The sequence below is a fragment of the Lynx canadensis genome, chromosome B4, assembly GCF_007474595.2.
Source record: "Lynx canadensis isolate LIC74 chromosome B4, mLynCan4.pri.v2, whole genome shotgun sequence".
In the NCBI taxonomy this organism is placed as follows: domain Eukaryota; kingdom Metazoa; phylum Chordata; class Mammalia; order Carnivora; family Felidae; genus Lynx; species Lynx canadensis.
In genome coordinates, this window is record NC_044309.1 from 130,445,437 (window position 1) to 130,462,313 (window position 16,877).

A 16,877-nucleotide genomic window follows, 5' to 3' on the forward strand; every position below is an offset into this window, starting at 1 on the left:
TGCTGGGTCTTTTCAGGCGATGAGGGCAACGCTTGGTAAGCAGTGGCTAAATAAATGTGCCTCTTAATCTTTTCTGAAGTCATCCAGGATGCCAATAATTGAGAGGGCAGAGGTAGGTATTCACCCCAGGATGGACTGTTTCCTCCGTAATTTGCTCGGTGACCATGGACGCTGGAAGTTGCTTGGGGTGGGATCTGGGGAGCGGGGAGAGAGCAGGGATACCAGATGGACTGGGGAGGTGAGGAACAAATACAGTTCGAGAAATTGGAGGTCTGAGAGGCTGGAAGGCCTGCCCACCTCTCCCTCCTTTTCTCTGATCCCCCAGTCTGCCCAGCTGCCTCCTGCTTCCCACTCCGCACCTGACAGGTCTCCCGGGGCTCTCGGCCGCCTACTTCCCAGCTGGTGCCGCTCTCCTCTCCCTGCGATCTGACCCAGGCAGGCCTGTCTCTGCCTCGCCCTTCCTGCCCCTACCAGCTGCTTCCTCCTTGCCCCGTCCCCGGAGGCACAGACTCTGACCCACCCAGGACATGTCACATGGTGGCTTCGGCCCCATCAGTCCAGCTGGTGTAAGGTGGCCCCTCATTTCTGCTCACCGCCAGCTCAAGCTTCTCATCAGACCACGGTGGGGACCCTGGGCACGTTCCCTGGGCATGTCTGCTAATTGGCCCCTCTCCGCTTTCCAGCCCCCATCCCTGCCTGGAAAATCGGGCCTGGGAAGGTAAGACCTTCCACTGTGGAAGGAATCTCAGGGGGATTATCTGGTCCAGATAGGTCACCAGGTGCCAGCTATGATCATTTGGGACCTGCCTGTGGAGTCTAAAGCCGTACCCAAACTTCGCGGGAAGGAGAGCTGTGATCGGTTAGCGATGTCTGGTATGAGAGGGTGCAATTGATTAGCAATGTCTGCCATGGGTGCAGCTTTGTGAACGTCAGATATCGCCATCTGTGATCTGGTCCAACTGTTCAGAGTCAAAGGCACTGAAAGGGGGAAAAATTATATATATATATATATATATATATATATATATATATCTTTATTTACATTTATTATATTCAGTTTATATTATATTACTTTATATTACATTAAATGTACATATTAGTCCTATTTTTATGATATTTTATTTTTATTTTCCCATGAGACCGTGTCAGAAGGTGCCTAGGCACAGAATAAGAGAAACCTGACTCCTATTAGTGAAAATGATATTCCTCTTATAATCTTTTTGCTTTCTCACTGTTTGGTGCTGGCATGTCTTCAACAGCCTCCCAACATTTGCCAATCTCCTCTTTAAAAACGTTTTTTAGTGTTTTTGTTTTTTTAATTTATTTTTTATAGAGCGTGAGTGGGGGAGAGGCAGAGAGAGAGAGAGAGAGAGAGAGAGAGAGAGAGAGACACGGAAACACAGAGCCCGAAGCAGGGTCCAGGCTCCGAGCTGTCGGCACAGAGCCCCATGCGGGACTCGGGGGCTCGAACTCGTGAACTGCGAGATCATGACCTGAGGTGAAGTCCGTCGCTCAACTGACTGAGCCACCCAAGCGGCCCGCTAATCTCCTCTTTAAACTAAGCGGATTTCCAGCTGGCAACAGATGGAGACATTTTGTTTTATTGTATTTACTTCTTAGAGTTCCCTTTTATTTACAGAGAATACCATTCACGGAAGCAACAGGACGATTTGTCTTTAAATACAAGTAAACAAAATAGTGAATGGAGTTACAGGAAAATATTAAGTACACAGTAACAGAGATGGCACACGCAGGTCACTGATACATACACTACAAATGAGAAATGTAACCATCCCAAGAACGCTTCAAAGTGGAACCTGGCTTGCAGAGCGGCCTCTCGGTTGGTCCCGGGACACAGCGCAAGGGTCTGGGCACGAGCTCGGGTCTGAGGCTCAGATCAGGACCGAGGAGCTCTGTGGCCCAGAACACATGGCATCACATGGTAGGAGGTGGGACGTGAGCTGGCCAGGTAATGAAGCTCTTCCGTGGGAAGGATCCAAGACTCAGACCACCTCAGGAAAGGGGAGTGTATTCTTGTTTTCTAAGGAAAACAAGAATCTTGAGTGAACAGGCAGCAGCCTCCTTGGCAGCAAGAGTCTCTGTTAACAGAGCCCGGCGCTGTCCTCTATACAGGACGAAAGTCCTCCGCTGCCTTCTCCGAGGGCGCCTTTTCCGCAAAGATGTGCTCCCAGGTGCCTCCCTCCCTGAGTGCAACCTCTCGAGACGGAGAGTAACCTGATTGGCCGGTTCGGGCCCCGCCTCTCTGATTGGGCAGAGCTTATTTTCTGAGCCAGCTCATAGGCTGCTTGTCAGCCTATGGGTGGGCTTGTGTCAAGTGCCCAATCAGGGAGGAGCAGGGCCTATAAATAGAGGACCTGTCTGGTCCCCCGCTGAGCTTGGACGAAGTCCTTTCTTGGCTGAGGTTGGTAGTATGGGGGCAAGATTGTGACAGACGTCGCAGGTGTGGCCAATGCCAGAGACAAAAGGGAAGAGAGATGGAGAGGTGGTGGGGAGCACCAAGAAGGAAGGGGCCGGCTCTGTGTGTGTCTGTGTGTTTGCGTTGGGGGGGGGGGGGGGAATTGCCATTGTAAAGGGGATGAGCCTCTTGCTGGAATGGGCGTGCTGGAGCCTAGCGGGCATGGGGCTTTGCCTCTCTGAGTCTTGACCTCACACGGGTCAAGGCGCCGGGGGTGCTCTGTGCGGTGGATGACGCCCCCTATGTGAAGGCAGCCGGGCACTGGGAGTCCGAGCAAGACGGTTCCAGACGGTTCATTATCTCATCCGGGGGATACGGTGGGGTGCCAGGTACCCCGTGTCAAGTGCGGTGAACGGAGTTGCGCTTCTGGAGGCGGTGTGCCAGCCCCGGAGCCACGGAAGAGGTCCCTCCAGTAGAGGGTGGAGTGGCAGGGGCCCAGATCTGGGCTCCCTGGGACAGCATCGGAACCTGCCACTGACAGGAGGTTCACTTTCCAGCAGCATGCCTTAGGAGTCTGTGAAACCTCCATGGAAACATCCAACCAGTGTCCCCTCCTCCCCCCCCCCCCACCCCCCGGGGGATTTGTGTCCATACTGTGGTAAGGACACAGCAGCGAAGCATGCTGAGGTCATGAGAGATCCCAAGGGCGGAGTGACAGAGCCGCTGGGTCTAGCCATCCCGTGACCCCGAGAACTGTCCCTCCAGCACTGAATCTTGAAGCCTGGGCACATGAATGGAAGCAGTGTTTCCTTCCAAGGGAAGCGGGCCTGACACTTGAGGGATAAGGGGGGTTTGTCCCCTAGATGAAGGAGGCACTGAAGGCACCGGGTGCCAAGCATGTGCCAAGGTGTGGGGGCAGGAGGGAGCTTCTGGTGGCTCAGTAGGAAGGTTCCAGAAGGGAATGTCCCAACACGATGCTGGAGAAGCAGGGGCCGGGCCAAGAAGTGAAGCGGAGGGCAGTGAGGAGGCATGGCAGGGATTTAACCGGGGGAGGCAGCTTAACCATATTTACGTTCTGGAAAGAGCGTTCTCATTGTTCTCATTGCCCTGCGGGGGAGGGGGGGGAGAGGTGGAGATGGGGCAGGAAGCCTGCGGAGAAGACCCCTGGAGAGCCCCGAGAACGCTCCCCCAAGAGTGCTTGCAGGGCTGAAGAGGAGGGATGCTTCAGGGACAAAAGCCATGGGGCTCCGTGACTGATGAGGGAGTGGGGGAGTCACGGTGGCCCCACCCCCCCACTCTGCACTTGGGCCATAGGACCAGGAAGCAGCAACTGAGGTCTTTAGAAGTGAACGGCCAAGTGTGCTAGGTTGGGTGGGGGCCCTCTGGGCAGAGATGTCCGGGGCACGGCTAGAAACCGGGTGACCCAGCAGTGGACAAGCCTTGAGGACAGCGAGCCCTCAACTAGGCCTGGCATCACAGTGGGCAGTGACCCGCCGGGTCAGCCGTCTACCCCGAGCGAGCTGGGTCCTGATCCTGCAGCTCCTGGAGGGACAGGTAGGCGTCGGTGTTCAGGGTCAGGCAGGAGGCAGGGGCTCTGAGCTGGCCTTGCCCAGGAGGGCTGGCCCAGGGGAAGCTGACCCTGACCCCCTCCCCAGGGCCAGGGCCCGGGCTCGGGCCCTCCTCTCTTGCTCCTTCCACGGAGCCCTCCAGGGGTGGCTGGATGTCCACCGGCTCAGGTGCCCCTGGCGGGGGAGACATCGGGGGCCGGGGGGCCCAGTCTCTGGGAGCTCCCTCCTGCAGGGAGGGGGCCAGCTTCTTGTCATGAGCTCCAGTGCCCCCCGGGGCCGTGTTTGGGAGGCCCGGGCCGCCGAGGAGGAAGGTGCAGTAGGCGTCTTCCTCCCCGGGCGGAGGCAGCAGGGGTGGCAGGAGAGACCCCGCAGGCGCCCCGGGCCCAGCCTCATCGGGCTCTTCCGTGCAGGGGTCATAGGTGAAGTACACCTGGCAGGCCTCGATCTCCAGAGCGTCTGGGAGGTGGAAGAAGAAATAGCCCTGATTGGTGAAGCAGCTGGTCAGCGAGTGGCCGCTGGTCTCGGCTGAGGACGAGGAGGGCACCTTCTCCTGCTGTAGCAGGAGCAACTGTGTGGCCTTGGCGTCCCCGTCCAGCACCTCCAGCGGGGAGATCTCGGGTGCCGGTGTGTCGGGGCTGAAGGACGACGAGGGGAAGGGAGAGGAGAGCCACTTCTGCCAGGAGAAAGAGCAGCGGGGAGGTGAGTGGGACGCCTCCTCCAGACTCTCAGCCACAACTCCTCTAACTACCGGCTACGCAGGGCGGCCACCTCCAGGAAGGCCTCCCTGACTGCCCGCCCGCCCACTGGCTTGGGGAACGCTCTGGGTCAGCCCGGGGAGTGTGCTTGCTGTAGGCGCCCGGGGGATGCGTTGTCTCTGCGCGCGACTGTCCCTGGGGCACCTGCTGTGAAGCCTGGCGCTGATCTAGGCACCGGGCACAGGGTAAAATCCTCCGTGTGTCTGGTGGGGGCTGGCACCGGTGTGAGAATCAACCAACCCGTGTTGGAAGCGGAAAGGGCCCTGGAGCACATCTCGTTCACTTCACAGATGCACGGAGAGGGGACGTGCCCCGGGGCCGATCACACAGCCAGTGGCCCCGGGCGCCGTGGAAAAAAAAAACTCTCTGGCGGGGACCTGATGGCCCCGCAATTCTCCTCTCCCTCCCAGCGCCGTGGAGCCCCCACCTCCCGTGCCCTCCATCCACGGAGAGAAGAAAGTGCCTGCCTGAGCCCTTCCCACTCGGCTCTGGGATCCGGAGGGCCCTGGCAAGAGCAGGGAGAACCACGTTCCAGTCCGGGCCCCGGCCCCCTCGCTAGCTGTGCGACCCCGGGGGCGGGTCACTGCACCTCTCTGAGCCTCAATTCCACAACAGTGAGCCACCTCTTTCCCAACTTCCTTGTGGGGGGGGTGGGGGGAGTTGGGGGGGTGGCAGGAAGTTGTCAAAGAAGAAAATGAAGGTGGGAATTCCTAGCACAGGGTGAAATGCAGGCCACCTGTGAGGGACAACAGATCCCTCGGGCGGGCGGGCGTGATGGGGGCTTCAAGTGGGTTTTTTGAGAACCTCAACAAGCCTTCTGTCCTGGGAGCCCTCAGCAGCCAGACTGTGGTCCCCTGAGTACAGGGCCCGGGCCGGATGGGTTCCTCTGACACCCCTGTGCCCAGCAGGTCTGGGTAGAGGGAAAGAGCGCAGGGCGGGGCGGGGGGTGGGGGGAGGCTGGGCAGGGTCTGTCGCGAGAAGAGGCAGTGGAGGAGGCTAGGGCCCGGTAGCCGGGCATCCAGAAAAAGCAGAGGCCAGTCCCGTGACCAGCACCCGTGTGCCAGGGCCTGGCCGGCCCCCCTCGGAGGTGTGTGTGGTCAGCCACTTCCTGGGCCCAGGGCCTCCGTCCACAGTGGCCTGAAGCGGGGGGGGGGGGGGGGTGGGGAGGGCACAAGGAGAAGCTTCTCTCCCCCTCTCGCACACTCACACACTGGCACGCACACTCCCAGATCCCGTGGACAGGGCAGCGGGCCTTGTGGCCCTGTCGCCGGAGGTCCTGGGGTAGAGAGAGAGGAGCGGGCCTCCCACCCCGACACAGAGGAGAGGATGGGGTCCCTCTTGGCCAGCCCCAACCCCCGAGCACATCGTGCCTCCCCAGGGCCTCCTTGGGATCCCCCCCCCCCACACCCGAGGGCGGGGGGCAGGCATCTAGGCCTGGGGATGCCCTCATGGGAAGATGGGGTGGTTTGCACCCCTCCGGGAAGGAGCTCACTCCCACCCGGAAGGTCCTAGTCCCTTAGAACCTAGATAGTCAGCCAAGGCTTGTATGAATGCCTCTGTTGACAGGGACCTCACGACCCTTAGGGCTTTAGGAAGAATTTTAAGGAGATGCATTCCTGCACATCAGGAGAACCGTAGGTTAGCGATCCCCAGTCTTGGGAGTTTTCCAAAGAATTCCAGAAGGGGCCCTGATCCCCGGTAACAGAGAACTCCGGCTCTTGATAGCTCGGGCCCAGCGTGGCTTCCCGGCCCCTCGGGGCTCCTCCGGATCTCCTTCCACCCCCACCCCCACCCACCCCCCACCGAATCTAGAGAGCCTGGGGAGGGGAGGGTGACAGAAGCAGCCCACCGCATCCCCCACCTCCCTTGACACTTCCTTCCTGAAGCAAGTGTGGGCTCGGGGAGGGGAGGCGACTGAGGTTGAAATGGGGTTCAGAGTGTTACTACTCTCGGGGGCCCACGCTTTAACCGTGAATCTGTGTCTCAAGTGACGAGGTGTGGCTGGAGGACTTGTTAGCACCGGGGACGAGGCAGGGAGCCTGCTCGGGGCTTTGCGCAGGGTCAGTGGAAGCCCTGCGCCCACGAAGAAGGTCTGCGCAAGTGATGGGGTCGCGAGAATTGGTACCTGGCAAGCCCCGCTCGGTGGACAGACTGGGGACAGCAACTCCCGCTAGGGCCCCTCGAGCACTTACTGTGTCCCAGGCAGTGGGTCCATACGCCTGGTAACACTATTTCCCTCCCCTTTTTACAGGCGAGGAAACGGAGCACAGAGAAGTTCTCTAACTTACCAAACATCACACAGCCAACAAGGGGCGGAGCCGGGATTAGAACCCAGTAAGTCTGGCTCAGACGGGAGGTGCCATTCAGCCTGAGAAGGCTGGTGCCAGAGCTGGGGAAAGGGGCCCACCGCCACCCCGGAGGCTATTCCCTTCCTTATTTTGTCTCCTTTCGCAAAGCGCAAACCCACTCACACCTCTGCCCGCTCTCTGGCCAGCCCAAGCCGGCCGTGCCTGCTTCTGGCCTCCACCTCCAGAGTCCTACCTGGAAGTCTCCTCCATGCACTGACTTCAGCTGCGAGAAAAATTCTGAGGGATCTGGGATGTGACATTTCAGAACCTTCTTCAGCCTGAACAGGAGAGAGGGAGGGAGGGAAGGTGGATGAGAAGGGAAGGGGGCCATGGTGTCCGGCCAGCCCCCCACGGCCCTGAAGGTAGGGTACCGAACCCCTCCACATTCATTCATTTGATCAGTATCAAGGGAATGCCCAGTAAGGGAGGGGACACAAGAATGGCAAACAGAGAAGGCCCCCGATCTTAAGAAGAGACAGACACGAACCAAGTGTGCGACATTGTCATGCATTCTATGCAAACAGAAAGCAGCGGACTGTGAAAGAGAAAATGTAGGGCTGGTGGGGGTGTGGGGAGTGGGGGGCACGTGAGCCAGACTGGTCAGGGACCACACACAGCCAGGCGTCTGGAGTAGAGTGAACCAGGAGGAAGGAGGCAGGAGAGAGGCCAGATCGTGGGTCTCCTAGTCCAGGCTGTCATGGATGGTGGTTCAGGTTGTGCACTGCCCAAGGGCACCCGGTTCTAGGAGGGTAGTGAGTGGGGGCCGACTTCCAGCCCGTGCTCGGCCTGCCAAGCAGAATGCCCCAGTATCTGTAGGCACCTGCTTCAAAATGTAGTCAGAGCCCCAAGGCCCCAGAAAGCCCGTCTGCCCGACAGATGTCGGGTCAGCCCTCTCCTCCACCCCCTTCACGTAGGGTCTCTGCGCACCCGGTTTCTTCTGTTTGGGATGCGCTCCCCAACCCCCTCCACCCTGCCTGCTTAGCTCCTCCTTCAGATTTCAAGGGACCCATCACTTCCTTGGAGAAGCTTCTGCCAGCCACCCCTCAGCCAAGGTTCCTCTCCCTGATGTCTGTTTCCAATACATCGAACATCTTCCTTTGCCATCCTCCTCGTGGCGTGTCATTGTACTTGTGTGTAATTAGTAAACGTCTGCCTTCTCCCATGGGTCTGTGGGCTCCAGATTGCATGCGTGTGGCCTGCCCCTGCATTCCCAGCACTCCGCCCCAGGCCTGGCACTGAGCTGGGGGGCTCAAGAAATAAAGAAATACACCAACGCGTGCCCGGACCTAGAGAGACCCGTGAGGACACACGCGCAGACAGCCGGCATGTGCACACACACACACACACACTCAGCTCCTGAGAGTAACGCTCGGGGCAGGGTTGCCATGGGGCTCTCCTTCCTCGGGTCCCCTGAGGCCGGTTCCATCTTTGGGGGTGGGTGGCAGGGCAAAGCCAGGTGTTAGGCAGGGGGGACTCTTGGGAGGGCAGAGGGAGCACCAGCGTGTCGGTGCGTGTGTCAGAGGAGAGCACGAAGGAGCAGGAAGGGAGGGCGCTTACCATGGCCCGATGTACCGGCAGTTGGCCAGCAAGTAGGCCGAGATGATGAAGCCAAAGGCGCTGCTGATGCCTATGATGATGTGGCCCACCCAAGAAAAGGGCACAGCCTCCTTCCCTGGGGCTGCCCGGGGGTGGGAGAAGCAGGGAGAGGGGTTAGAGAAGGGCCCCCATCGCCCAGGTCCCTCCAGCATCCCCCCCGCCGCTGCTGGGGCCAAGCCCTGGACCCCCGTCCCCAGGCCTCCCCCGCCAGCTGCCCTCGGATCACACCCCAGCCAGCCCCTCTCCTGCCTGAGCTCTGTCCCACCCCTTCTGCCCACTGGTACCTGCGGGCCTCGTCCTGAAGGCCAGGGGCTGGCTCCAGGGGCTCCAAGCCTCGTTTTTGCCCAGCTGGGGCCTGACCCGCACTTGAAGTTCATACTGGGTGTCTGGAGTGAGGGTCTCCAGGCAAATCCATTGCTGGTTCTGCGCGAGGGTCAGCAGGGAGGCCTCCTGGGGCAGAGACAGGCAGGGGTGGGGGCTGTCAGAGCAGAGGGGTCCCCACAGCCCTCCTCACCTCCCATGGCAGGGCTGCCTGGGAGGCTGAGCAAGGAGCTCCTTCCTTCCTCGCCTCCAGCCTCCATGCCCCCTCACCCAGTCCTACCAGAAGGCTCCCTGACTCCCCAGTGCTGAGGCCCCAACCCCAAGCTCATCCCGAACCCCTCCCTCTCACTCAGCCTCCACACACAAAGCCTGCCGCCCATCAGCTGGTTCCCCCTGCGGAACCTATTCCGGACCCTTCCCCTTCTCTCCTCTCCTTCCCCCATCTCAGGCCGGGGCTGGTCTCCCTGCTCCCACCCAAACTCTGCTGCAGTCTATTTTCCACGCGCCCAGAAAGAGGATTTTCCCAGGGACCCCGCCCACCTCTGGATCCCTCTTTGCTCCTCCCCGCTCTCCCCCGCCCCCACCCCACCCCCCGCCCTCCGCCAGCCCTCAGACACACAGGGTCTTGTCTTTGCGGTGTCTCTTTCCTCTGCTTGGAAAGCCCTCCCCAAACCTTTGCAGGGTCTGCTCCTCCTTGGCCCTCGGATCCCACAAGCAGCCTTCTGTGGCCACCTGACCCGAGGGCCTGCTCTAGGCCCGCTCAAATGATGTCATCCCATTTAATTTCCTGGGTAGCACTGATCAATATCTCATAGTCTCCAGGGGCCTGTTTGCAGACAGTCTCCCCGCCCTCCATGTGAGTTTCCTGACCCCAGGCGGGGGTGATCTGGTCAGTTTCGTCCTCCACCCTCTTTGCCCCCCCCCCCCCCCGCCGGGAGCACATAGTAGGTACTCCGTGTTTGCTGAGTGAGCGAGCAAATGAGGGAGCGGGTAAGTGAATGGGTAGGCGACCGACCCCAGTGGATGCTGACCACGCTTCCCGGGGTCTCTGAAATCTCCCCGAGAGGACAGTCACCGGCCTCTTGGCTAGGTAAGACCTTGTCCTGGTGCCAGCCCGGCATCTGCCACCAGCTGGAAGCTCTGGGTTGTCAGGGGGCACATGGAGGCGGGGGGGATCGGAGCTGGCAATAGCCTCGGGGCCGCCGTGGCTTGGCTGAGATGAAGGATGGATAGGGTGACCGGGGCAGGAAGGAGGATCCAGGGCAGGGCACTCACCTCCCAGCTGTGGCCTGGGGACCTTTTCCGGGCCTCAAACTCCAGGTATCTTTCAATGTAGTGGGAGGACTGGCGGACTTTCCAGGTTATGTTGCATCTGTGGGTCCCGACGTGGGTGACTTGGAGGGAGTCGGGGGCCATCAGGCGAACTGGAAGCAAGAGAGGGACAGAGGGAGACAGGAAGGGAGAGTGAGCTTGGGGGACACCGGGACACGATGCTGAGGTGATAAAACCAAGACGTGCTGGGATTCCGTGGTCGCCCTCTCCCTCTACCCGCCCCCCCACTCATGCACGCTCTCTCTCTCTGTCTCAAAAATAAACATTAAAAAAGAGAGAGAGAGAGCTGCCTAGCTCTCGCCCTCTCTTCCTTAGAGATGGCCCCTCCGTGGTCTGCGGCTGGAGTTGGACACCCAGTCATTCAACAAACCTTCCCGGAGCACTGCCCAGATGAGGCCTGGTGCTGAGTATTTGGAGTGGAGACAGAGGGATCACAAACACTCCGCCCTCAGGAGCTCACAGCCCAGTGAGGGGAACAGTCCCCTGATCAGGCAGTGAGGACCCAGGACCTAAACACCCTGAAGGAGGAGGCACAAAGGGCTGGGAGAGTCTGGGAAGGCCTCCTGGAGGAGGTGACTCTCCCCTGAGCCCTGAAGGGTGGGTGGGAACTTTCCTGGTAGGAAGAGCCTTGCGGGCTGTGGCACCCGCACGTGCAAGGGCTCAGAGGCACGGAGGGGCACGCTGAATTCGGAGAGCTGGACTTTGGTCGTGGCAGGAACACAAGCCACAAGAGGAGGAGTCCTAGATTGGGAAGCCAGGGCCAGACCCTGAGCCTCGAATAGCCGGGTAAGGAATCGGGACTGCATCCCGAGGGCGGCAGGCAGTGACAGCTCGCACGCGGGTGTGGAGAGGGACTGGGACAGGCAGGATCCCCCAAGGGAAAGACAGGGAAGGGGGTTCCCAGTCCGCCCCAGTACCCGCCCCCCCGCTCCCCCCTGCTTCCAGATTCTTCGCTCACGGTTCTCAAAGGGCTTGAATTTCTGGGTCATCAGCACCCTCCACCTCTCCCCTTCGTGGCACATCACCCTCATGTCCACGGTGTCAGCCGAAGTCAGACTCTGAGTCTGCAAGGGGGGGGGGGATACAGGAGGGGGAAGATCGAGACCCCAGTAAAAGTGGAGCCCCTCCGCGAGCCCCCCCAGCTAAAGCAGGGGGTCGGCCAACTTTCTCCGCAAAGGTGCAGATAGGAACTCTTTCTAGCTTTGCAGGTCAAGCGGTCTCGGTCACGACTACCCAGCTCTGTCGCTGTCCTGCGAAAGCAGCCAGAGACAACCCGCAGGAGAACGGGCGTGGCTCTGTGCCAGTGAATCTTAATTTACAGAAAACAGGCATGAATTTGATCCATGCTCTAAAGGGGGGTGGGCTGCCTCGGGGTGGGGGAGGGAGTTCCCCATCACAAGAGGTGTGCAAGCAGGTTAACCAACCCCCCCCCCCCACCACCGCCCCCGGAAACGTAGATCTGGAACAATAGCTTTGAGTATGAAAGCCTCCCTTCCTCCATTTCTCCCCACCCCCACACCCTGACTTTTGGGGAAGGAAATGGCCAGGTAGTGAGTATCCCCTGCGGGCAGGCAAATGCTCGGGGGCCTTGGCCACTCCTCCGGTGGATTCTTGCTGCAGGTGAGAAACCCAAAGTCATGCATCTGGTCAGCAGGGGCGTCCGGATTCAAACCCACGCCTCTGCACCCAGAGCCTGTGCGCTGTGCGAGCCCATCTCCACGTTCTCCTGCCCCTTAAGAATGGACATAACCTGCTGGTGCTTGGAAAACGGGGAGGGCCCCTGCCCTCCCCACGGGCTCTCTTCTCGGCTCCCACTACTCACATCTGGGGATCCAAGGATCAGGTAACAGGCCCAGGAGGCCGATCCCATCGGAAGCAGCTCACAGGATTTGTTCCAAGACCTTCCAAGGGAAAAGAACCTCCTTAGGACAGAAGGAGGGCCCCCCAGAGCCGGCCCTGGGGACGGTCCCCCATCCAGCAGGGCCGGTCGGCGCGGGGCTCTGTGCCAACCTCTGCAGAGGCAGAATTCTGTTCCGCCTCCCGTCGTAGACACCTTCCCCACCCCTCCCCAGCCCGGCCCCGCAGTAGCCACAGCGACCTTCTAGGGCAGGTGGCCTCCACGCCGAAAGCCCTCCAGAATCTTCCTGTGGGGCTTGATGGAGCCTTTGGAACCCCGTAGAATCACCATCCACTCAGAGTCACCTTTGCCACAGCCACCCAGAACGTTTGGGTCACAGAAACCCCCCGCTGACTCCTCCTGGGGAGCCCCCTTCCTTCTCCCCCTTGGCTTCTCAAGTCCAGGGTAACCTTGGCATAACAGGTCTTACAGCTCTGTGTCCCCAGACTACGTTGTCCAGCCCATCCCTGGCCCCTGCACTGCAGCCTGGACCCCTGTTCCTCACGCCCGCCCTGGTCTCAGGCGTCTAAACATCTGCCTCCTAGCTTTTCCAGCCTGACATGCTGCCAGGGGTCTGGGGGTCCCATCAGTCCAAATGCTCAAAGCGTAACATCTTGGCGTCTACAAGGAAGGCATTCCAAGTGTCTAAATGGCAATGATTAGAAGACCCACCCTGCCCCGCCCCCCGCCCCCGTCTCGAGATGCTGTGGTTTCGCGGGACACTCACCGTTGATCCGGCTTAGCGTGGATCCTACAGGATGTGGCCTGTAGGTCCCCATCCCAGCTCCAGACACAGGAGATGTTGGCTTTTGAGTTGTAGAAGCACGCGAGCTTGGAGGGGTCTGCCGACAAAAAGAGGCGTGAGTGGCCGGCTGCAGGGTGCCCTCCGGGGCCGGCCTACCACCCTGCGCCCTGCACCCTGTGCCCACCAGATGGGGAGGTAGGCGACCCTGCTGGGCAGAAAAGATCTGGGCGGATCCATTTCAGAGAGGACAAAACTGAGCCCCAGAGCCTGCAAGGTCCCAGAGGCAGGCCGAGGCAGAGCAGGGACGAAAAGCCAGTGTCTTCCTTTGGCGTGGAGGGACGTGTGGATACAGCAGGACAGAAGGACCGAGGGAGAAGGTGGACGCCTGATCTCTGGTCCCATCGCCCTCGCCTCCCTCCCTCCCGGCCTCCTGCCCCTGCCGAGAAGCGGGGGTCCTGAAAGGGCTTCTAGATGGCTGTTGGCCACCTTCCCAAGAAAAGCACGGCTATCCGGATGCCAGGGTCCTCACCGTTCACCGCTGTGGATGCCCGAGGGATGGCCAGGGGCAGGAAGAGGACAAGGAGGGACAGACACCAGGGCAGACCAGGAGCCGCCATCACATCCATGCGTGGGAGCTAGGGAAGGGAGCCCTGGAGGGAGGAAGAAGAGAAGGCACAAGTGAACACCCGCCACTCCGGGCGGCGGGCTGGACCCTACCGAGCCAGCACCGTCCGGCCTCAGGGCCTTTGCACCTGCTGGTACCTCGGCCCCGCCCACACACTCCCTTCCTTCCGGGATTCAGAGCCCCACACGTTGTCAGAGCTGAAAGGGCCCTCTGAGCGAACCCAACCCCTTGTTCAAAAGCTGGAGGAACTGAGACTCAAAAAAAAAAGGGAAGACTTGCTCCAGTCCACACAGCGAGGCCAGCACAGAGCTGGGATTAGAGCCCCCCCCCCGCCCCCCCGCCGTGCCCCACTGCCCCTTAATCACACCAAAACCTATTCATCGGGAGGCTCCTGTAGGCCGGGCTGTTTTCAACTCTTTAAATGAAGCGATAAGGCCATCTACCAGATGATACCCTTATTATCTCCATTTTCAGGTGAGGAAACTGAGGCACAGAGAGGTGAAGCATCTGCCCAGCAGCTTGGGGGGTGGGTGCTTGTCTTAGCCCCTCCCACAGATGAGGAAACTAAGGCTCCGGGTCCTCAACCCGCCAAGGTCACACGCGCAGAAGGGGGCAGAACTGGGATGTCACGGCCACGTTCACCCCCAAGGCCTGTTCTCTCACATCCTCTGTCCCTGCCCAGACCCTGTCCGGGGCACTGGTCCCAGAGGTAAGGCCGACAGCCTCCCTGCCCTGGAGTCCGGGTCCGGCAGGGGCCCAGGCCCACAGTCAGGTCTCCGGCCTGGGTTCAAAAAGGAGCCCAGAGACGTGCCCACGGGCTCCTCCTTGCTTGGCCCACCGTGCCCTTAGTGGGGTGGGCTTCCCAGCTGGAGTGGGGGTGGGGGCTGGTTACTTCTTTCCTTGGGAACCCCCGACAGCACAGGGCACAGGGTTGGGACCCTAAGGGGGTCCAGCAAGCCCTGCTGTGCCCCCTAGTCGCTCGATCGTGGCCTTTGGGCACAGGCCCCGTCGGTCCCCTGGAGGGTGCCACCCTCGGCCAGCGCCAGCCAGCAAGGCAACCCCATGCCCAAGACAGGACCTGGCACAGAGCCCCGGGGTGAGGGGAGGAGGGTCAGGGCAAAGGCATACAAGATCACAGGAAGGTCAAGGCCAAACCACAGCCCCAGCAGGGGTGAGCCGGCAGGAGCAGAAGCATTATCTAGAATGAGCTCCCCACCGCTCCCATCAGAAAGGGCGCGTGTACTCTCCAAGGTTGCAAAGCACACGGGTGGGGGATGCGTGGGGGGCACCAGAGGGGCTTGGGGCTGGGAGGGCTCCTAGCCCACTCAAAGGAGCCTCAGGGAGGTTAAGGAACCTGCTCAAGGTCACGGGCCAGCCTCAGGGAGAGCAAGCAAGTAGGACCTCTGAGCCCCAAGCGCCCTTAGCCCTAGGTTCCCACGCACACCCACGCACCATGCCCTTCCCAACTGCAAAGCTGTCCACACCCACACTGACTCATAGGTCCCCACCACAGCCCGGGAAGGTGGCTGTCGTCACCCGCCCCTTTGATGGATGCCAAGACTGAGCTCCGCACTGCCCAAGGGGCTGGACTCAAAGCCAGTCCTCTGATTTCAGGCGAGGAGATGATAATGACGGTGACAATGATGGTGATGACAGTCATGATGGTGACAGGGATGATGATGGCGATGGTGACTAATACTCGGCCCTCACTCTGTGCCCCGGTCCTCAGCACTCAGCAGATGACACTTCATTTAGCCCTTACAGTAACCCCGGGAGAAGGTACCATTATGACTCCTTTTCTCAGATGAGGAGGCCAAGGCCGGAGTGGAGGGGGTGGGGGTGGGGGTGGGGGAAGCTAGGGGTTGAATGGGTCATTACCGCCTGAGTTCCCGCAGGGCTGACGCTGCGGGACTTGGGGTGCTTGGGGGAGGGGGAGGATGTGAGAAAGGAGCTCAGTAGCCAGACCACTGACCTTGACAGGCTCTGTCTTCCCTTGTCCTCCTGGCCACACACACACACACACACACCCGGAGGGGGGAGCGGTGGGGGAGGGGAGGGGGCTTGCCTCTTGCTGTTTAACCCCTGGGGCTCTAGACCCTGGATGTGGGGCTAGGAAGGGGACCCTCAGAGCTGGCTCTGCCCCTCAGCTCCCCCACCCCCGAGGTGCTCCGAATACAGTTCAGGGCAGGAGGCCTCGTTCCCCAGGGCAGGAGAGAGGTGCCGGCCCTCCAAAGGTGCCCGGAGACACTACTGAGCTGCCCCCTCACATGGCCAAGGGCGGGACAGATCCGGACTCAAACCTGCAGGTCTGGCCTCCCGCCCAGGGCTTCCCTGGCCACCCCGCTTCAGGGCCAGGTCTCGGAGAGGCCCCCCTCTCTCCTCTCCTGGCCCTCAGCCTCCTCGGGAGCACTTCACCCGGGGGGCGCCTTTCCATAGCTGTGAGGAGGGGGCTCGCCTGTCCCCCCCACCCCACATCCCGCTGTCCTCTGTCTGGGGCTCAGCAGGCCTCCCCTCTCCCAGTCCTCCCACCTCTTCCTTCACCCCTCTGGGTTGGAAGGCCCCTTGCCCCAGAGCAGCCCCAGCATCCCCAGGGATGGGCCGGGCAGGAGAGGTAGGTCCCAGCACTAGGGACCAGCATTTTTTTTCCCCTCAAGCCAAAAGCCATGAGCTCAGGACCTGCCTCATTCCTGAGGGATTTCAAGATAAGGCTGGGGGTGGGAGGGGTGGCCGGGAGGGCTGGGAGAAGGAAGTCCGGGCAGATGACGTCCTGGGGCATCTAGGTGAGAGCTGAAAGCTGTCCCATGACCTTCACTTCCAGCCGGGGCTGGCGGCAGGGCCGGGAGGGAGCCCCTGGGTGCCCGGGGACCGAAGGGGGGCAGGGGTGAGGGCAAAGTCACCTGGCTGAGACATGGGGTTGCGGCGCACTCTCTCGGGATCTCTCTGCTGCTGGGTCCACAGCCATCTCCCCAGGGCCCTGCTCCGACTCAGACTCCCAGCCGCCCAGGTAGCAGCTGGCTGATGAGGCCAGCGAAGTAAAACCCCAGGGCCAGCCCACTTCCTGTGCAGAGAGGATGGAGGGGGCAAGGCCTGGGGTGGGGACAGGGGGTGGGGGTTGGGGGGGGCAGGGAGATATCAGGCTGGTGAGAAACTCTGAAACTCCTAAAGCACCTAGAGGCCAGATAAAGATCTCCCTCCCCCGCTGCGGGGTGGGGGGGGGCACCGTGGGTGTCTTGGCAACAGACAGACAGACAGACACACACACACACACACACAC

At 60.7% G+C, this 16,877-nt stretch overlaps 1 protein-coding gene across 1 annotated transcript; it reads right to left on the minus strand.

The window, feature by feature from the left end:
• Nucleotides 1-1,575: 1,575 nt before the first annotated feature.
• IL2RB (interleukin 2 receptor subunit beta) lies at nt 1,576-16,620 on the minus strand. The gene is made up of 10 exons (XM_030320549.1): nt 16,501-16,620; nt 13,508-13,628; nt 12,961-13,075; nt 12,159-12,237; nt 11,295-11,400; nt 10,280-10,428; nt 8,968-9,133; nt 8,645-8,765; nt 7,281-7,365; nt 1,576-4,657 (listed from the first exon to the last, which is right to left on the minus strand). The coding sequence occupies exons 2-10, from the start codon at nt 13,602-13,604 to the stop codon at nt 3,923-3,925; spliced, it is 1,653 nt and encodes a 550-aa protein (XP_030176409.1). The 5' UTR covers nt 13,605-13,628; nt 16,501-16,620; the 3' UTR covers nt 1,576-3,922.
• Nucleotides 16,621-16,877: the final 257 nt, after the last annotated feature.